Source organism: Anneissia japonica, unplaced genomic scaffold (genome assembly GCF_011630105.1).
Source record: "Anneissia japonica isolate Jap-2015-1 unplaced genomic scaffold, ASM1163010v1 scaffold288028_len459517_cov177, whole genome shotgun sequence".
Taxonomy (NCBI): Eukaryota; Metazoa; Echinodermata; class Crinoidea; order Comatulida; family Comatulidae; genus Anneissia; species Anneissia japonica.
This window is the reverse complement of record NW_022733874.1, coordinates 429,868-452,552: the sequence shown is the minus strand read 5'-3', so window position 1 is coordinate 452,552 and position 22,685 is coordinate 429,868. Positions and strand designations below refer to the sequence as shown.

General features: G+C 34.4%; 1 protein-coding gene across 1 annotated transcript in view; it reads right to left on the bottom strand.

The window, feature by feature from the left end:
* Positions 1 to 318: 318 nt before the first annotated feature.
* LOC117116238 (sushi, von Willebrand factor type A, EGF and pentraxin domain-containing protein 1-like) overlaps positions 319 to 22,685 on the bottom strand; it is a 46,629-nt gene continuing 24,262 nt past the window's right edge. Inside the window, exons 21-35 of the mRNA XM_033260224.1 lie at positions 22,110 to 22,320; positions 21,357 to 21,507; positions 20,313 to 20,450; positions 19,557 to 19,673; positions 18,755 to 18,792; positions 17,874 to 17,972; positions 17,501 to 17,552; positions 16,237 to 16,473; positions 15,547 to 15,789; positions 14,284 to 14,526; positions 10,620 to 10,862; positions 6,753 to 6,989; positions 5,253 to 5,495; positions 3,786 to 4,028; positions 319 to 1,974 (exon numbers count right to left, since the gene is read on the bottom strand). Coding sequence (XP_033116115.1) covers positions 1,367 to 1,974; positions 3,786 to 4,028; positions 5,253 to 5,495; positions 6,753 to 6,989; positions 10,620 to 10,862; positions 14,284 to 14,526; positions 15,547 to 15,789; positions 16,237 to 16,473; positions 17,501 to 17,552; positions 17,874 to 17,972; positions 18,755 to 18,792; positions 19,557 to 19,673; positions 20,313 to 20,450; positions 21,357 to 21,507; positions 22,110 to 22,320 — 3,103 coding nt within the window. The 3' untranslated portion in view covers positions 319 to 1,366. The remainder of the gene's footprint in view (positions 1,975 to 3,785; positions 4,029 to 5,252; positions 5,496 to 6,752; positions 6,990 to 10,619; positions 10,863 to 14,283; positions 14,527 to 15,546; positions 15,790 to 16,236; positions 16,474 to 17,500; positions 17,553 to 17,873; positions 17,973 to 18,754; positions 18,793 to 19,556; positions 19,674 to 20,312; positions 20,451 to 21,356; positions 21,508 to 22,109; positions 22,321 to 22,685) is intronic.

Sequence of the window (22,685 nt, the reverse complement as noted above, 5' to 3'; positions counted from 1 at the left end):
ACCCTCACTCACTCGCCACTGAGGAAGAACTAGTGTTGTCCGAAAGCTCAGGTTCTATTTCTGGCTGTTTACTTACGTTTACTTTTTAGCTGTTGCTTATCATTTTTGTATCTCTACTGAGATCCAGCCATTGCTTCCCACAGCATTGTTGTTTTTCAGTATTTTGCCTTTTAATCTATATATATATGTATATATATATATATATACAAATTTTAAAAAATAATATATCAACTTCAGTTTCTAGAGTTCCAGATTTATTCAGATATGTCTATATAAAATTGCACAGCTAAGTAATATTAATAAAAAAAAAACAAGAAATTTTATTCCATTTTATCTATATTTTTATTTTATTTCTTTTACATCCTATAGCAAATAAATTGCAAATTACACACAGGATAGAATAATGTAAGTCATAAGGCTAAGCTGTCCACACTATCAAATGTTCTTGGACAAAAAACTGCTGTATGGCCATGATGTGCCTATATATGGTCATGATGACCATATTCAGGCATGTCACATGTTTTTGCCAAATAAAATTTGATAGTCTGGACAGGGCAGGCAGGGTAAAGCAGTTATCAATCTTGAGGAAAAACCCTGCTTTGTAGTGACAAGGTTGGAGCCCAGGTCAATGGGATAGGAAGGCAAGCATCTCATGAATCCACCAACCTATTCAACTCCAAATTTTATTTCTCTACTTGTCCTTATTTATTCACATGAATAAAGATGATTTTAGGGAAATAGTTTTATTCACTTCTATTTGAAACAGAATAATACCATTGTGTGAACCACTGATTAGGGACGATCCAACGTCATTGATATAGAATGATCCAACATCATTGTCAGAGTCTGACAAAACTACTAGATGGCTTAAGGAGTCCATTTGGATTTGAAGGAGGGGAAAAAAATACGCTCAACAAGGACAAGGGGCTTGCAAGCTCAATAAAATATTTGATCACCTCATCAAGCCCTCTATGGCTTTAAAAGCAGTGGGAAAAAAGATGGGTTGCCAGTCTGATGAAACGACTAGGTTGGTGGTAAAATGTTAACTGAATGGAAGTGAGTAACATCATACTTTATTGTTCTTAGAGTTGGCAAACAGAATTAATTTAATTAGAAAAAATACAAAATTTTTAAAACAGATATCGCATTCTCAAAATTATTTCAGTCAGTGTCAGCTCAAGTAATTTTAAAGTAGCATTGCTAACTTATACACAAATTTTGTTATTAGTAAACAAACTGAAAGTTAAATCATGAATGCAAAAAATCACACTAAAAATAGATACAAATTGAAAGTTAATTGTTGTAAGATCCTATTAATATTAAATATTTATAAAGATGTTTTATTTCAATTTTAATCATTTTTTGTTCACAGCCTGCCACATGTCTTTAAATTATCTTTCCAGACAGATCCAGGCCCACACAGGAAGTGGTAACTTCTACCATAGGAACACATATACCACATTGTAGCGCTATTCGGATCCGCATACATTCCATCTCTGCGCCCAGTGCATGAGAATACAACTCCCGTAGACTGGGTCGTACCTGCAACCAACGCACGATCATCACAGTCCACCAAATATTCATAATCACAGATGGTCTTCTGCGCGTGCCATTTAGTGCCTTTTGGACATGTGCGCACACGTTGCTGCAACCTTACGTGACAAAGCACAAATTTTGCGCAATCGGTCGGATGAGGGTAATACCCGAAACTTTTCCCTTCGCAAAATTTATCAATCAATTCCTCCTCTTCCTCCTTGTTCTCGTGACTACCTGCGGGAATGCTAATAACGTCACACTTTGCAATACTCGGCCAGTCACATCGCTGTATTTTATCGTTCCAGTGGAGGTCCGCTTGGCATTTTCTTTCATAGTAGCCGTGGTACTTGCATTGGATAAACTTTGTGCAGTCCAATGGGTGTCCATATACGTAACCGTACCGTTTGTTACGGCAGAGTTTCATTAAGTCAACATCAGCTACGAAAGCAAGATATTATTAATGTTAGTTTAAGTGAAAGTGCAGGAAACAGTGAGAGGAGGTGAGATATACCATGTATATCCATGGTGATGTCACATAACAGTATATAGACATATCACAACTATTAAGCTGTCCACACTGTCAAATTTTCTTTAACACAAAACATGTGGGCATGATGACATCACATCATGACCATATATAGGCACATCATGACCATATATAGGCACATCATGACTATATATGGGCATAAAACAAATTTTTTGTCAAAGAAAATTTCACAGTGTGGACAGAGCTTTAGTCACATAAATTTGACCGTGTGGACAGAGTTTAACAAATGTGTTATATCATGAAAATTAATGATAACATGACTCATATTTGTTTCACCGTTAGATGGATATGAGGAAGTGCTGTCAAACACAGAAAGTAAGGTGCCCATGAATTTATAACATTTGTACTGGGTAAATACAAGTGAAAATTTAACAAAAGGAAGTGTTTACATATAAATGAAAGAAAGTAGAGGTTGTGTTATGCTAAAATATCTTGAATTTCTTCTTTGTATACTGTAAAACCTCAAATACCAATGGGGTTAATCACGAGAAGAAGCCCATCTCGAATTGAAGCCCCATTTTTTAGTTTGCAAAAGTTATAAACTGCATCTGGTCGAGTCATCAGCGACTGAATTCCAGAGCCCCCTCTTTATTTTGCAAAAGTTATAAACTGCATCCGGTTGAATCGCCGGCGTAATTCCGGCAACCCCATTTGGTAGTATTAGCAGCCGCTGGTGGGAGGGTAGATGGACACCCAGTAGTAGGAAAAAAAAACCAGCTGAACGAAGGGTGGATGAACTCCTCGGAGTCAACGACCAACCGTGCTTTAGTTTAAGGAATAGGTTGTAGTTTCAAAGGATAACATCAAATTTTTTCAAAATGCCAAACTCAAAGAGCTCAATAACCAAGCGCATTGAGGCTTCTTTGCATTCAACTATTATTATTAAGAAGCCTTGAAAAGAAGCCCATCTTAAAAAGAAGCCCATGGGCTTATTTTCGAGAGTAGTATTAGTACAATACATACAATGACATGAAATAAAGAAATAAAATAAATTAAAATTATGCTTGGTTTATACAGTAGTTTGGGTGATTTAATGCTGATGAATACACTCCATGATACACACTGATGTTACAGTGGCCATATTTATTGTTTTATAATAGTAATTCCAAAAAATTACAACATTCATTTTGAAAAGAAGCCCCCTTTTACTTCACAAAAGTAGCTTAAAAAAAAGAAAGCTCATCTTGAAAAGAAGCCCATTCAAAGTTGGCAAAAAACATAGGCCCAGTGTATCTATTTTAAGTTTTATGGTACAGTTATATTTTATTATTTAACAGAACAATGAAGGTGTGTGCAATCAGACATTATATTAAGTTGTAAAAACTTGACTTGTTTATTGTGATTTTAAAAACCTTTATCCAATGGTTTTTGTACTGTTTTAATTATGCCGACTTAATATTACTTTTACAGATGATCAGCATCAGGTTGTAACAAGAAGGAGGAGGTTAGGCAGGCCGCACACAAAGGGCTTTTAATTTATTCTTTGCTTATTCTGCAACAAAATCACTGTCGGGCCACACGTCCCCTCGAAATTAAAAATGTAAGAAACAAAAACAATCACGCTCAAGTAGTTAACAATTATCCTACTTTGCAACCTAGTGTCACTTACTTAATCATCTGTCTCTTATACACATCTAGATGTGTATAAGCCCCCCCCCCCCCCAATTCGAGACTCCTAAATTCAAACAAAATTTTATCTTACCATTGACTTTGACGTTGAAGAAGCATTGGTTGGTGTTGTTGTATACATCACATGCGCTACATTTCACAGCAGAAATACCGATGCGGAACAGCGAAGGTGACGATGCGTTACAAGATGTTTCCACTTTCTCATTCGAATTATCAGACACAATCGGCATCTTCCATGTGACCCGTCCTCTGTTTGCATTTTCCTTCGCATCCACAGTAATATCACGAGGACATTCAATGCTGGGTGGCTCCATATCTAAATGTGAAGAATTATATTGATTTAAGTAATTATCAAAAAAAAAGTTGTTTTATTATATTAATTAAATTTCATTCTTTTTGTGATTTTGTAATCTTAATTGTGTTACATAAAAACATGACAGATCGTGTCAGTAAAAGGAGATTGGGGGGGGGGTGGATGTTACACATTAAGAGAAATTCTCCTGGATCCAATGCATTGTAATTGTTTTTATATATAATTTGAATGAATGGGGTTTATCATTAATGAGAGCACCTTAGCTCAGTCGGCTTATTTGGTGGTAGCCACTGTGTGTGCGCTGAACCGTGGAGATCTCTAGGTCGCCGGCTCAATTCCCATCACTGCCTCTCCTTGTGTTTCATCTAGAGGGCTGAAACACAAGTTACAATAGCGCACCGTCTTTCGATAAGACGTTTATGCCGTTGGTCCCGTGTATATTTATGGCCAATGATGTGCATGTTAAAGAACGCAGTACACTCTTCGGAAAAGAGTAGGGGATTGTCTCCCGGTGTACTGTCCAATCACCACCAGAAGGACCCCACTGGAAATAAGTCTTCTTTAGACTTTTGTGGGCTATCCTTGGTGTTTACACCGAATAAATCCAATCCAATATGGTAAAAGTACAGTAGTCAGTGATTCATATACAGCATTCATATACAGCACTGCATATCAGACACATCCAGACAGACACATCCATTAACAGCAGAGGTGGCTCCCACAAAATTTACGTGTCCCAACCAAGAGGATAACAAAATCCTCAGTCAGGGTGGCGGAATAAAATCCCTAATGATTTTAATAGGGAGAGTTTTTATGGCTTTGTATGGGCCGAAATTGTGCTTGAGAAAACAAAAAGGGATTGGCAATCAAAATAATGTAATTTGGATTGGCAAATAAAGAATCTTAGAAACGACCTCATCGTGTCATCAAGCAACGGGTCTAGGCCTGGCCAGCAAGGAATAGGGCTTATTTTCCGCTGATCTTAACCTAGATTCCAGGCTCTAATTTTGAGTTACTCACTTTTTAGTTAATGCGCTTAGTGCGTACCATAACAAATTTAATTGGCATCCCATACTCGATTTCTTTTTTACTCCGTCTCTGAATTAACTCACACATTGGTGGCGCTGTCCAGAATTTAAAAAGAAATAACAAAACTTGTGGCAAGTTTACCCTAATCCCTGCCACTGATAAACGAAGATATTTAATGCATTGCATTGAAATGCTTACCTACAACAGCGATACTAAAAACACAGTCAACGCTGTTGCCAGGTTTATCAACTGCTTCGCATGTGACCTCTGTCGAACCAATCGGAAACCTGTCGTCAGGACTGGGGACACATTTAGTGATTGGCCGGACACCAGAATTATCAGATACATTGTGTACACTGAATTTTGGGACAGCCCAAGGAGCACCGGGACTTGTGGGTAATCTCATTGGTTCAGGACAAATCATTTTTGGTGGCTCAATGTCTGTTTTAAAAAATAACATTGATTATAAAATATATTTTCATATAAAAATATTAATATTTATTAATAAATGTGGCAAAGACAAGCCAAACCAGTCACTCGTCGCAAATCCTGTTTCGGAGATAAATGGCCAAGCATGCTGAAATGTCAAAATTTTAGAAATCTATTTTATTGCACTAAACTAACCTTTAGTTATCAATACATCATGCTATGCGGTTATTTTCCCCATTTTCAATGTTTAAACAACAAGTTTAAACGATTTGGTGATGGTTTCTGCCTAAGAAATGGCAAAAATCGTAAGCTTTGAAAGGCTGATTTCTCAAATATTGTTCATTAAACCGCTGTATGTTTAAACTGCTGTAACTTCATAACAAAATGTCGGATTTATTGATTCTTTTACCATTTTATAGCTCTCACTTTACATTTTAACCCTGTATTAATAACTAAAAATTGATTTTTGCGATGAGTGATTGGTTTGGCTGGTCTTTACCACATATGAGGCATGTTGTGGCAAAATGGCTAAGTTGTAGCAAAAATTGAAATTCAAGTTATCGGTATTTTCAAATACCAGAGTATGTGATCTTTAAAATGAGGGGTCATTCATTCAAATTGGACATTTCAAACCAAAGTTATTGGAAAGTGAAAGTCAAGATAAACAGGATTTTAGTAATTGCCTTTCAAGGGTTAATTGTGCATACATTGTTTAATATAATGAACTATGAAAAATAACGTTAAATAAACAATTTGTTAACCACTTCCAGAACTAATACTTTGAGACATGATTAAGACATTAAGACATTAAACTGTTGACCTATACTAAAAAACAAATTTGGATTTTTTAGCAATTTTTTGAGCTCTCATATTTTATAGCTAATTTACTCAATACTGGACTGTGCGACAACTTTACCATTTCACCACAACATGCCTCATATATTAAATATCAAGTTTATTATTACTTAAAAAATATAAATTTATGTTGTTATAGATATTATACTGTTATCATTTTCCTATAAATAATATTATATATTTACTAATATTTACATATTTATTTATTATACTTTCTTTTACATCATTATTAAAATTATATTAGAATTTTTGTATCATTTTTGTAAATTTATTCTAAAGATTTACTTATTATTATATATTTATTACATTATTGATAAATAAATGAGCTGTAAAATTGTACAGTACAATTAACTTGCAGATAATAATAGTATTACAGTATTTATATTGTAGTGATATTCTATATCAAAAAATTACCTTTGACCGTGATAGCAAAAGAACATGGTTCTTTGTTGCCAAACATATCTGTCGCCACACACACTACGGTTGTTATACCGATAGGTATTTGCGATGGATGGTCACACGAGATGTTCACATGCTGCTTGGAATTATCTCTCGCTGAGGGCGCTGCATGAGTTGCCACCGCATAGCTCAATCCTGGGAGTGTGTTAAGTGAATAGTTAGCCGGACACATTATCACAGGCTTTTCATTATCTGTATGAAAATAATAATAATATTAAATAAAAATAATAATAATAATATTAATAAAATGTATTGTATAAGTCAGTTGTGATGTCGTCACTTTCATTTGCACTGAATTTTCATATCCGACTGATCACTACTTTGATATACGGTAGTGCCTCCGATTTTTCGTGATGGAATATATCGGTGCTAAGCCAAGCTATGAACACACATAGTGAATCTAACAAATCTCGCTCTATGGCACTTGTTAACACAAACAAGGTCTAGAAAGGCATAAAGATTACAATGTGAATGACATAAAAGAAATTTTTAAAAATGAGGCAATTCATAATACTGTTTACAATACACTTTAATCTACTAAACACATTGTCTACCAGGAGGCTACGCCTACTTTAATAACCCCTAATAAACTTCGTAAACCACAATCAATAATATCTTCTTCGTATCACAAAGAGCTGTGCGAAGAGTGCCACTACTAATAATACGCACAGCTAATGCAAAAGCACAGTATTCACTGAGCAACCGGCCATTGCAACCAGCAGCTGATTTGTGAATATACAGCAACTGCTGGTTGATTAAAGGGCCATAGAAAAGGTGATGGACGTCACAACTGACTTAAAAAGCAATTGTAGTCAGGTAATTTTGTACATTATAGGAAATGGAAGCCTTATCGGCCATTATTTCCCTGTGGACTTCAGGCAGGTTTTTATTTCAGGAAATAATGGCTCCTTCAGCTTCTATTTCCTATAGTGTACTCAAAACCTGACTATAATTGCTTTATAGATAATAAATTAAATATTAAAGTATTCACAAACTAGACTAATACAAATACTGTTGAAAAGTCATTAAACTGAGCGCTAATCAATGGAGTCTACAGTACAATGTACCTTTGTGCAAAGTAAATGGTCTGTCTATTATTGCAAGGATATTGAAATTCCATTCCCTAGTCATGTGACTATGTATCATGACCATATTTAGGAATGCAACATGTTTTTGTCAAATACAGATTGAGGGGGTGGTGGTGGGGAAGAAGAAGGGAAATTTTTCCCTCCGTCGGACAGGCCTGGACCTCTTGCTGTCCGATGCACAAACAGGTCCTTGGATCAGAAATTAAAAAAAAGAAAAATAATTTGCCTAATGTTGTTTTAACACATTTTTATTATTAATTATTAATTAAAATTTTCTCGGAAGAGGACCACATTAACTTTTATAACAATAATGACTTTCAATAGTAATAATAATAATAATAATAATAACAATAATAATAATAATAATAATAATAATAATAATAATAATAATAATAATAATAATAACAATAATAGACTGTATTGTCAGTTGTGATAAAATTTAATTTCTTCATTGTCTAAGTTCCCCTTAATGTAGGTTTTAATAAAATAATAATAATAATAATAATAATAATAATAATAATAATAATAATAAAACAATAATAATAATAATAATAATTACATATACAACCATTATAATTTTCAAATTAACAAGGAAACATTGACAAAAATGTCAGGTGAAACATACAAAAATGTGTTATTCCCCTGACAGGAACAACACACAAGGAACATATGTCGTAAATCACAATTTAACTCAACTATTAATAATCAACATACCGATCAACACGGGCAAATCGTGGCAGGAGGTATAGTTTATATGCATTATAAATATGAGGTTGTCAATGTCTAATTCTTCCATCATCAAATATTTTTTAAATCTATTTTTCTACCACATTTGAGCTTTGATGCTATTGTAGTGTTTTTTTTTCTCTTTTATCCTGTTTCCAAATTCCTTTGATGCGAGTTTCTCTGCGGCAGGCACGTTAGATCTTCTTTAAACATGGCACAATGCCAATTAGATTGTGCCTAGACAAATTCTATGTAATTCAACATTTTGTTTTGTTTTGTTTTTTTTTTTTAAGTCAAAGGATCATTTATATAGTCTAAGGAAATGACAATACTCCAAGATTTATTTTTTCAACATGAGCATTCTCGTAAATGTCTGTATGTTTAAGGAAATCTATAAATCAAATTATTACAAATTAAATTGTATACTTAATTTACATATCTTTTTTCTTCTTGACTTTTTGGCTGTATATCTATAATTCTTATTTGTTTTGACAAACCAGACTACCTACTCTTATTTGAATATTTTTTCTTTTTTTTTTTGTCATCGTATAATTATAAATGATGATTTAGTGGTCATGGATGGATGGAAGAACCCTGGGAGATATTGCACTTTTTATTGCCTGTTTTCCTCAGTAGTTCAGTTGTAAATAAAAATATATTTAAATAGTTGCTATGTTGGGGAGACAGAAAGCAAATTCAGACTTCGGTGTAACAACCATAAGAAATCCATTAGAGATAATACAGTTGGTTCTTTTGTTGCACAACATTTTAATTTGCCTACAATTTCATTGATGACATTAAATTTGTAATGATAGCTACAGGTTTTAAATCTCTAACTGATAGACGTTGTGCTGAACTACAATGGATCTTAAAATTAATCACTCATAAATTTGGTCTCAATAAAGATCTTGGTTCATTAAAAAAATACTCCTTCACGAAATAGGCTATTGTATTTTATCATATTATGCACATATATTTATATAGTATTATATTTACATTTATAGTACTTATTTGTACATGGTAGAGTTAGGCTACCCATTGTCACTATCACAATCTATATTGCCCACAGTTTTTTTCATTTCTCTAGGCCATTTTACCGCCAACAATGTTGTCTAATGTTACCGATAGTTTATGGTTAATTGGTTACACTTCACACTCGCTCATTAGGACATGCCCATTATCTTTTTTCAGATTGTATTTTGAATTTCTCATTCATACAACTTACGCAGAGGAAGGACACAGGCGTGTCAGAAAATATTATATTAAATATTTTTAATAAATTTTATGCCTCTATATGTCAATGTATGCTATCATTTCATTTTCGTCTGTGTTTATGTTTATATATTTCAGTAAGACATATGTGGAACCCACTGCATCTGATACTATACTATGATCTTTTTAGAATTAAGGCCTGTTTATACTTCAGCGATAACGATAACAATAAAAAAGCTAAAAAGCAATTGTTCATATAGAAAATAAAAATAAGAAAAGTTTTTACACTAGAAAGATTCGATAACAATTTATCAGATATGCGATAACAACATATTTTGACAAATCCAATTAGATGAAGTCATAATCATGAAAAAAAACATTAAAATCGTAGGAGCAGCAACGAATTTATCGTTTTACCATTATTATGACGTCATCTGATTTGATTTGTTCAAATATTTTGTTGTCGTATACACGATAAATCGTCCTAGTGTAAAAACTTCTCTTATTTCTTTTGTTTTCTATATGAACAATCGCTTTTTAGCTTTTTAATCATTGTCGTTGAAGTATAAACAGGCCTTTAAAAGAAACATTTTTAATTGTAATAAGTTGTAAATTTTGCTGCCCATCAAATTGTGAATAAACTGAACTGAATTGAAAAAAATTTTCTTTCACAAAACATGTGACATGCCTAAATATGGTCATGATGACATCACATCATGACCATATATAGACACATCATGACCATATATAGGCACATCATGACTATGGGTACAGTATACAATAGCTTAAACCTTACCAATAACCTTCACGTTGAAGTTGCAATTGTTGCTGTTGCCACTTGCATCCTCAGCAACACAATAAACATTTGTTGAACCAATCTGAAACTGCTGACCACTGACATGGTCACACACAACTTTCACAGTGTTGTTTGAATTATCATAGGTCAGTGGGTTGGGCCACCTAGCGATGCCATAATTCATCCGTGATTCAGTAGTGACGATAACCTCAGACGGGCATGTGATAGACGGTGGTTGCTTGTCTGTTATAATAAAAGACAAATAAATGGTATTATATACCACATACATAGATTCTAGGCATCTGATTGGTTTAAGTGGGCAACAGAAAGTATTATATACTGGATACATAGATTCCAGGCATTTGATTGGTTAAAAGCCAGGCAATATTTTCAGCATGCCCGGCTAGTTAGTCTTTTTGTTTTGCCCTCTCGCTTGCCATAAGTCCCTTATTACTATTATTTTCTCTCATTCTGACAGCGCCAACAAGCAAGTTAATTTTAAGACAGAATAGGGACTTGTAAAACACTGCATGCAGGTACCCGGATGCAAAAAGAATGACGTAATTTTATATTCCGTATTTGGATAAATGGGGGGACTGAAATAAACGATTTCAACCAATCATTATGCTCACATATTCAAAGCCACAAACTTGTATAGAAACTGAGTGTTGACTAGTTAGTAGAACTCAACAACCTGCTAAGCATGCACAAACAAATTCAGGCTTGTAAGTATAATATTTCCTGAGATATTGACTCCCAATAAAAATAAAAGCCACATTTTTTGGGCAAAATTTTGTTCTGACTACCCTCACTAAAATGCAACATATCTCGGAACGACTTGAACCTATGAAGTTCAAACTTCAGATTTGTTCATATGAATGGTTGGGGAATATTTGATAAAAATTTGAAGTGAATCTGAGAGAAACGTGTGTGGGGATCCCAAAATTTAGTTGATTTGAGGTGGAATGAACCATTTACCATAATTGTAAATATTTGTTTTATATACCACTACATTCCCCGTTCTTGAGTCTAGAGGCCTAGGTTAGCCTGGGTTCCAGGCCCCAATTTTGGTTTACTCACTCTTTACTGTGCTTCAGATTTGTTCATATGAATGACTGGGGAATATATGACAAAAATTTGAAATGAATCCAAGACAAAAGTGTGTGGGCCAATGGTTGATTAGAGGTGGAATGACCCAAATATTACCATCCCCATCACTAGCATCATAATCACCACCATTAGCAACAATACAACCATAATCACCAATACAACCATAATCACTGATATAAACATAATCACCAATATAACTATAAACATTACCACTACCACCATTAGCATACTGTAACCACCGCCACCATAATGTGACCACAATTGTCATAAATATCACCTTCACAGAAATCACCATCACTACCCTCATAATCTCCACCATTAGTAACAATACAACCATGATCACCAATACAACCATGATCACCAATACAACCATGATCACCAATACAACCATGATCACCAATACAACCATAATCACCATACAACCATAATCACCATACAACCATAATCACCATACAACCATAATCACTATATACAATCATAATCACCAATATAACCATAATCACCAATATAACCATAATCACCAATACAACCATAAACTTCACCACTACAATGCATTAGCATAACCACCACCAACAAAGTGACTACAATTATGATCAATATTACCTTCACAGAAATCACCTTCACAGAAATCACCATCACTACCATCATAATCATTTCATCGGCAACAATACAACCATAATCACCCATACAACCATAATCACCAACACACCCATAATCACCAATACATCCATAATTACCAATACAACCATCATCACCAATACAACTATAAACATCACCACTACCACCATTTAGCATAACCACACCGCCATGAAGTGACCACAACCGGGTAAACATCACTATAACCAAAATTACCAAAAATACCATCACCACCACCACTAGCATACCCATTACCATTACCTACCATTAACATCATATAAAACAAACATCCCAAACACTGTTAATCATCACTACTAACAAAACTACTAAAACATAACCATGACATAAAGTGAGCTAAACATGGAGGTCATCCATGAGAAGCAAACATAAGGATCAAGATCAATATAATAGAAAAAAAATATGTAGTTTTACTTCGTGAGAAAAAACCCAATTCAGGAAATGATACTTCACATACAGTTACAATTGCACAAAGAAACCAAGACATAATAAGTTCTATACCAGTCACCAACAACATACTGTCAAAGTATGAATGTTCGAGCAGGTAACTATATTTGGTATAGACCTAAACATGGAGGTCCTCGATGAGACGGAAACATAAGAATCAAGGTCAAAATCTAGTTTTACTTTGTTGGAAAAAGCCAAAATCAGGAAACAATACTTCACATATTTACACAAAGAAAGCAAGACATGACAAGTTCTATTACAAGTCATTGACAACATACTTTCAAAGTATGGACGCCCGAGCAGGTAACTATATTTGGCATAGCCCTAAACGTGGAGGTCCTCCATGAGACACAAATATAAGAATGAAAGTCAAAATGATAGAAAAAAAAATATGTAGTTTTACTTTGTGGAAAAAAGCCCACAGAAAATTATACTTTAGCATACAGTTTAAAGACATGACAAGTTTTATTACCAGTCACCGACAACAATAAATGTCTGTCGACCCTGCAAAAATATCTTGGCAACTTTGGCCGCGACCCATAATTTGAATACCGAGACCTAACAACACCAAAATGAATGGAAATTTAAATAGAATAATCACAAATTATGGGTTTCACAAATCCATTAAATACGGCCACAAAATCCTACTTTGTCGAAAAAAAAAAAGCCTCAGCTTTGCTTGCAAGCACAGTCCACCCTCCATTTAAAAATCCTACCTATGGGCCTGCAAACAACCTAATGGATGAAAATATCCTATAATTTTTAATTTTAGATCTGTAAAGCCTGCTTATTAATAGGCCTAAACAACTATTCAAGGATTGCTGTCAGGGTGAGCTTCTTTGAACGAGAACTCTACAAATTAATGGGGAAAATCATATGCAACTTTTACAGAATATGAGGCTGTAAGATCGATTATGGGCCTTCAGCATTCAAAATCATTAAATTGTCAGAGCTTCTGGGGGCTTTGCCCTCTGGGATTCTAACAATTTTAATAACATTAAGTTGGGAGATTTGGCAACCTTATGAAAATGGCGATCATTATCATCATTCCTGCCTAAAACATTCTTGAAAATATGCTGTTGAAGCTCAGTCTGATCCTAAATTCATACAAAAAACATGCTCCTCTTAACCCATTTACCAGTAAACCCTTTAAAAGGGCATTTCAGCGGGTTGGTGAACCACGTTCTGCCAGAGTCTCTCAATAATCCAATTATAAACATCAAAGAAGAATACCTCTACTTAAAGAGTCACTATCACAGCAGGCTTTGCTATTTGTCAATGAATTACCAGTATAGTGTTTAAAATCCAGGCTATAAAATTCTAAAAACCTGTAATTGAAAATTTGGTAAATGGGGATGTTTCCTCATGGTAGACGTAACCGTATTCATTTTCGCAGGCTTGTGAAAACTCCCTATTACTGGATCCTCAAATAGTATAAGTTGCTGCGGCTTACCCTTCACATCAACACGGAAGGAGCACTGAGCATCGTTGCTTGCACCGTCCACTGCCGTGCAGGTGACAGTACTCTGTCCAATTGGAAATGCACTGCCTGAATACGCATCACAGGAAACGGATGGTTGGGAGTTAGAGTTGTCGGAAGCGGTCGGCTGTTCCCAAGTCGATATTGCAAAGTGTACATTGTGAAGAGTGTTTAATTGCTGATCTTGTGGACACTGGATGTCTGGACTTTCAGTGTCTTCAAAACATGAACACAGATGAACATTAAATAATATTGTTATTCCTTTATTATATTTATTATCTATCTGTATTCTTAAGCAATTAGTATAGCTGAGTATGATACACTAGTGAAAATTGTTATATGAAGGTTATATTAATGCATTGTGAAGGGTGGTTTCTAATGAGGGAAATTGAGAAAGCAAGACATGTGTGACATTTTCAAGAATATCAATTTATTATTATCTAACATAATAATAATATTATGTTGTAATAATTATTATTGTTATTTATTCATCACATTATATTATTATCAATGTATTATTAAGCATTTACTATAGTTGTGCATTATACACTAGTGGAAATTGTATTATATGAAGGTTAGATTAATGCATTGTATGAGGGAAATTGATAAAACAAGACAATATGACATTTTCAAGAATATCAATTTATTATTATTTAATAATAATAATATTATGTTGTTATAATTCTTATTGTTATTTCTTTAGCATACTATATATTTACTATCTATGTATCATTAAGCAATTAGTATAGTTGTGCATTATACACTAGTGGAAATTTTTATATGAAGGTTTGATTAATGCATTGTAAAGTGTTCAATTGCTGATCTTGTGAACATTGGCTGTTTGGACTTTCAGTGTCTTCAAAATAAATCTAGAACCAGATCAAGATGAATATTATTGGCAAAAGTTGAGAAAACATGGAAATATGATGAGATGTTCTCACAACAACCAAAAAAAATTTCAAAATATTGTGTATAAATATTCTATATGATTTAATATTTTGTTACCCATTTTATAATAAAAATGCCATAAGGAAATGTTTCATTTTAATGATTACAGTATATTTTATATTTGATTTAGCATTAAAATGGTCGATAACTTATAATATTTGAGAGTGAGATTTTACTAATTTATAATTTATATGTTTTTTTTTTTTGTTTTTTTTGCTACCGTTTGGGGGGAAAATTTCCTTTTTTGCCATCCCTACATACTCTAGTGGTTTAAAGAAATTATCATACCTATGACAGTCACATTAAAAGAACAAAACCCAGTATTTCCACTATAGTCAGTAGCCTCACAGTGGATCACAAGATGACCAATGCCAACTGACACACCATCAACTTGGTCACACTTTGCCACAAGATCTTCAAATGAGTTGTCCACCACGACTGGTGCTGGCCAGGTGACAACACCAACTGCCTCACCAATCGAGGTCGGAAATGTTAATGATGACGGACAATACACCAATGGGCTTCCAATATCTGAAACAAAAGAGAAAATATTGAAATAAATCATACGCAGGAATAATTACTTCATTTCGAAAAAAGTGCCCAAATAATGAACATTTTTTTCTTTGCCACACAATTTGTAATATGCAATTTCTCCTTGCGGTAGAAGGTCAAATCCCCCACTGTGCATTCTGCTTGTATCCTTAGCAATAGTATCGGTTAGCAAACGCTATCGGTTAGCAAGTTGAGCGCGTTTTTATCATCAACCAATCACACGTACGCGTTTACAATTTCCAGTTTCTTATTGGCCAGTGATTCGATTATCATATTTTTGGTATCCGGATCGGGATTTTCTCGTATGGACGCACGGCAGCTAACGGTTAGCAGGATCCGGATCCTGCTAACCGTTAGCAGCCGTGTGAGAACATAGCCTAAGTCTTGAAATGTCCAATTTCAATGAATGACCTTGCTTATTCTTACCTGCAACAGCAACTGTAAAAGAGCAAGATTCTGCATTTCCGTATCCATCAGTAGCGATGCATGAAACGTTCGTCATCTGGAGTGGCAACTTGGAACCAGATGCTGGGAAGCATTTCACGGCAACTGTGCCGGAGTTGTCATAAGCGACCGGATCTGGCCAAGACACCTGTACGGTTGGGTCAATCGCTGCCTTGCCTGTGATGTCATCAGGACAGGTGATATTAGGTCGTACAGTGTCTAATTGAATATAATAATCGAGGTAAGATAAATTTTGGATTGTGTAAATTCTCTGGACTTGCCACTTCAAATTTCTGATTGGTTGGAGTAAACATATGACAATGTCAGTTGTAATACAGTGTACATCAAAGAGTATAAATAGAACAAGAGCGCGTACACCCGTTTGTAAATACATTCCCCGGTGTAGGACACTCGCTCTCGTTTGTATGCTCTTTATTACCCAGTACTACATTGCACATGGTTGGTTTGTTTGTGTATCTGTTTTCAATATGATACAATACATTCGTAGAGGGTAGATTTCCATAATTTTCTTTATCATCATATGTGGTGCAGTGCTGTGTAATGAAGAGCATACAAATGGCAGCAGGCCTAATACTGATGACTGCGTATTGCCTATCATTTTTTTACGCTCTGAATGAGCGTGCTTGGCTCTCTTGATCTATTTATACTCTTTGAATACACATTATTGATCCAGACTTACAGATATGAAGCCCGATGAAAATGTAGATTTTGAAACAAACAAAAATCATTAAAATGATTGCCATTGAAGGTCGATGCAAAATATAATAGTAATATTATTTATGTATCTACTAAATGGTACGATTAATATTTTTCATAATTATTAAAATTTGAGGCATGCCCCTGCAAACCCACTTTATCTGATACATGGCAGGAAGTTGGCATTGATTGTACTAGCATGACTAGGTATACGCCCCAGGGAGCAGAGAAGGTTGCACTTTGTACTGGTTTGCCATTGTATGTTCCCGTGACCAGGGGTACTATGCTCAGCTCCTTTGATCATTCATTTGGAATTGGCACTACAGTATAGGAATAGTAAACAGGAAGCTTTCGATTGAATGACATTGGTTTGATGTAGAACGTAATGACGTCTAAAAGTCAAATCAAATCTACGCATGCTGAGAACGTAGGACGCCCGGGAGGATGGTTACACATCAGTGATTCCATCCTAGGGTTGTGTCGTCAAACAAATCAAAAGTTCTCTAATATAACAATTATGTTACTTTACCAGCAATGCAACAGGAACAGCAACCATCTGCACACGTTGATAGAATGGTTCCCTAAAAATAGCAGAATTACCCAATAGAATAAGCTAGGTTACGTGTAAGAAATCGACAAAAAACAATATAAAATGATTAATTACAGTTTGACTTAATCATTGATCCGATATTTCAAGCCTAATTCATAAAAAAATATTTTTCCGAATCCTGTTACTCCAATAATGTTATTTTTTAATTTTTTAAATATAGTTTCAAATGCTGATATATTTTTATAATCCAAATATTTCAGTTTTTTAGACAGTGTACTGTATTTTTAATTGCAGATTTTATTGCTAAAAACTTAAGTGTGAATAAAATCAGATCAGAAATCTAAAATCTTACCAGAGGACACTTGACTTCAGGGCATGTGTATTTAATGCAGGTAATAACACCATCCCTACAGGCACATTCCTCACAGCCTACCCTCCAAGTTTGGTCATTCTTTAAAAACAAAAAACAGATGCAGACCCTAAACGTGAGGCATGTTGTGGCAAAATGGTTAAGTTGTAGCAAAAATTTGAAATTCAAGTTATTAGTATTTTCAGATACCTGAGTATGTGATCTTAAAATGAGGGGTCTTTCATTGAAATCCATGGACATTTCAAGCCTGAGTTATTGTATTGGAAAGTGAATTTACAGCACTTTTAGAATCAAGATAAACATGATTTTGAGAATTGCCTTGCAAAGTTATTTGTGCATACATTATTTAATAGAATTAACTATCAAAATAACGTTAAATAAAAGACTTGGTGACCACTTCCAGAACTAATACTTTAAAACATGATTAATAAGACATTAAACTGTTGATCTGCAACAACTTAACCATTTCGCCACGACATGCCTTAATTTATTGAATTATTTTTAAATATTGTTTGAATAATACAAAACATTTTATCTGAAAAGAGAAACAAAATGGTTGCTTACACTCTTGAAATGCTTAACAATGTTATACCTGTTTAACCTGGTATCCTGTACACTGTTTAACTTGTTTACCTTGTTAGCTGTTTAACCTGGCATCCTGTACATTGTTTAACCTGTTAATACCTTGTTACTGTTTAACCTGTTTACCTCGTTACTGTTTAACCTGTTTACCTTGTTACTGTTTAACCTGTTTACCTTGTTACCTGTTTAACCTGTTTACCTTGTTACCTGTTTAACCTGTTTACCTTGTTACCTGTTTAACCTGTTTACCTTGTTACACAATAAAAATATAAGTCAATTACCCTATACATGACTCCATTTTCTTCACAAAATGATGAATCTGAAACAGAAAGAATATTTAATTAGAATAACTTTATAAAAATTAATATACAAAAAAAAATATTCATATTTTAAAGAGGCTCTTATATAGCTTGGAGTTCACACTATTCTACAAACAGGGGCTAAAATGAGCCATAGCATCAGGGTAAACCCCCTTCTCTTCAAAAAGACGCAATGGGTGTCAGACATTGGACCTTCATAGTAAGTCCTTATCCGAAAAGACTTGGTTCTACCAAACCAAACACTAGACGAGGAGCAGCTTGAACCACCACCGATATTCTTCTTCTTGTCCACAAATGCATTTGCCCCTGACTATCTTGTCTCTAACATCACGCCTACTCATTCAACCCACAACTTTCACCTTTTTAAATCTCACCTCAAACCTTTTCTCTTGCTTTACCTACATAGTTTCTGTTTTAACTTCAATGATCACTCAATTATTCAAGTTATTTGTTTTTTTCTTAATATCATTTTTTATGATTATTATTTTATTGTTATTTGATTATTATTATAATCATCTGACTTTATTATTATTATTATATAGTTATTTTTTTTATTATTATTACTACAATTATTGACCTATAAATTTATATTTATTTGTTTGTTTTTCATTTGTTGTAAAGTGCTAGTGACAACATGATTTAACCGGCGCAACAGAAATTTAAAAATCAGTCAGTCAGTCAGTCTGCCTACCTATCTGTAGTTAGCGGCGTCCCAGCATTACCACTCAGACACTTGAATTTGTACTACCTATAATAAAATTACCTTTGCAAGTCAGTCCTTGAAGGATGTGACCAGCAGGACACAGACAATTGTAGGAACCCACGCTATTAACACAAGTGTGACTACAGCCTCCATTGTCATTACTGCATTCATTGACATCTGAAGTATAAAAAACAACATACATGTATAAAGATGAAGGTAGACATTTAACTAGTAACTCGCAGTTACTAGTTACGATGTATCATAGTCATGATATGCCTATATATGGTCATGTGATGTCATCATAACTATATTTATTGTAGACATGACACATTTTTTTCAAATAAAATTTGGACACAGACTTTAAATAGGATACAAATGAAACTACCTACTATATGCTAAAAAAAAAAAAATCAATCATATATATAAGGAAAAAATCTTAGTATGTATATTTTTAAGTAACTCATGCATTTTAAATTACCTGTTTTACCTGTGTTTAAATACGTGGCAAGAAACAAATTACTCAATTCAATATGTATGAGAAAAATGATCAATTAACTTTGTCAGGAAAAAATTAAGGAATGAAATAAAAAGAAAAAACAATATTCAATCAAGTACATAGGAAAAAATGAGTAAATGAAAATAAAATAAAACTTTAAAAGTATAGTTTATAAGGTGAGAAATCCCATTGTTCTGACTATCAAAACAATGATCTGTACTGTACATTTTAAAATCTATAGTGCTATCTTTCTTAATTGTATTTACAAGCATTTTTATAAAGAGGTTAGATTTTTAATTATGGTATGATTACTGACTTACCAAACTGGCAGGTCCTCCCTCGGTAACCAGGTGTACAAGAACACATGGCAATTAAGCCTGTTGTAGAACATGTGCCTCCGTTTACACAGTTCAAAGAGCTGCAGCCTATATTTATTGTATTTGCATTACAGGTTGTGGCTATGAAAAAAAAAAACACAAGAGGAATATACAAAAGGTATTCTGGAAATGAAGGGAAAAATCTGTTTTCTCTTATAAAATTCAACAGAAGGTACAAAGTAGCCCACTGCAAACCTTCACCTGAAGTCAGCACTAACCAATGTTTCCCTCTAACAAGATTCCCCTAACAAATTTTGCCAAAACAAACTCTTCATTTAGATAGTTTAAAGGTAAGTTTGTTAGGAGGTGAGTTTATTAAGGGGAAGTTTGTTTGGAAGCGAGTCTTTTTTGGGCGAGTTTGTCTTTAGGCAGGTTTTTTTTTGGTTGAGTTTTTTTTATTGGTAAGTTTGTTAGAAAGCGACTGAACAGGGGAAACTCTGTACCTACAGAGAGTGAGTTTATAAAGGGCGGGGTGAGTTGGCAAGGGACAACATTGCTAAGGGCAAACTGACCGATTCCATTTGTATGTTATATAGATGAATAGACACATTCCACTAGGTTGGTCATGTGATGTATAGTGGGTATAAATTTTGAACCCGCAGCACAAGTGACGCTCAGTAATAGAAGAATGTGTGGTTTCTTTTTTTTTTTTGCTGTAAAGCACATTGGTTGGTTGGAATGCCAGTAAATTGATTTGAATTTTGCCACAATGATTTGCTAATGATCCAAAAGATACTGGCCTCAAACATCAAGATTTTTCGAGAAATGCTGGGCCCAGACATCATAACATTACCTTTTCCAATACTTTCACGCTGATCGCACTGCAAGTTTTCCATAGTTGTACCTACTATATGTCACATGACTGGCTGTAAACAAACCTCGAGGAATTTGTCTATTGTAGGATCAAGTAGATCATGTTCTCAACTGTGTGTGCTCATTAGAATAAAGTACATGATTATCGATTTTAGAACAGGTCAAAGTTCAAACCTTCAGTCCGTGTGGATGGAGTGTCAGTTGGGACTGTACCAATCACTGCCTCTTGTACCGCTCCCCACGCTACAATGTTACCATTAATTCCACAGTTAGTGTATACTGCCCCGATTTCTGCAGCTGACATAGCAAAGTTCCAGATATTCAACTGAAACCAAAATTATCATATTTTCTCTGACAAAAAACTGTTGTATGCCCATATATAGTCATGAGATGCCTATACTGTATATGTCCAGTGTGATATCATCATGACCATATTTATGCATGTCACAATTTGAGTCTGGATAGGGCTTTAAAGGCAGGCAAACTCAATAAGGTATTTTTTTGTCTGTCAGATTTAACAATGTTTGATCAACATTTTTCTCATGAAGTAGATGAGAAAAGATAAAGACCTGTCCAGATTATCAAAATTTATTTGACAAAAACATGCGACATTGACCTTTTTGCTATGCCTGGCTCTCTGGATATTGTTACTTAGAGGACTCCCCTGAAAATCAGCAATGCTGAGCAGGAATTCCTGGTGAAATATTAATTAGGAAAGATAAAGAAAGAATTTGCTAAGATCCTACAAAACAATTAGCATGAATGTACGCAGGTATTCAAATTTTATGGGACAACACACATGTGTTTGTTGGACACGCACATATCCCTGGCACTGTTATGTTTAATTGACACCCTGGAAAGATTCATTCTGGCAAAGAGACAAGAGTGGAACACTTGACACAGTATTCATTTTCTGGTGAGCCTAACCTGGTTAAGGGTTCCGACAAATGCCTCGTTGCGAACAAATGATCCACCGTAGCTATCCTGCTCTTGCCCTATAATCAGTATTCCGCCCCCTTTGATGACATGGCCAGTTTGAAGGCCGGTTCCTTGTTGTTTGAGAACATTGTCCATGTATATGAACCATGTTCCTGACTTACTCTCCCATGTCAGAGCAATATGGTGCCAGTTGGGGTTACTGCAAAAAAAATAACAGAACACTTAGTTATAGTACAGTAAATGGAACTCGGATATGGTATGTAATACAATTGTCAAAAAACATATTTAAAAAAAAAACATAAAAAAATGGCATACATAAATCTATAAACATGCACGTCCTCTTTTACTTTATAGTATATTTTCAATGTATATTACTATAATACAAGAGACTAGTTTTGCTCTAGTTTCTCTATGAATTTTTTTTTTTTGTTTCCAAAATGTTATTATAAAATTGTTATATATAATGTAAGAATTCCATAGCTATAAGATGAATGATAGAGGCAGTGGCATATCTAGGAGATACATTTAGGGGTGCACTCGCCATGAAATCTAGCGCTCCCACCC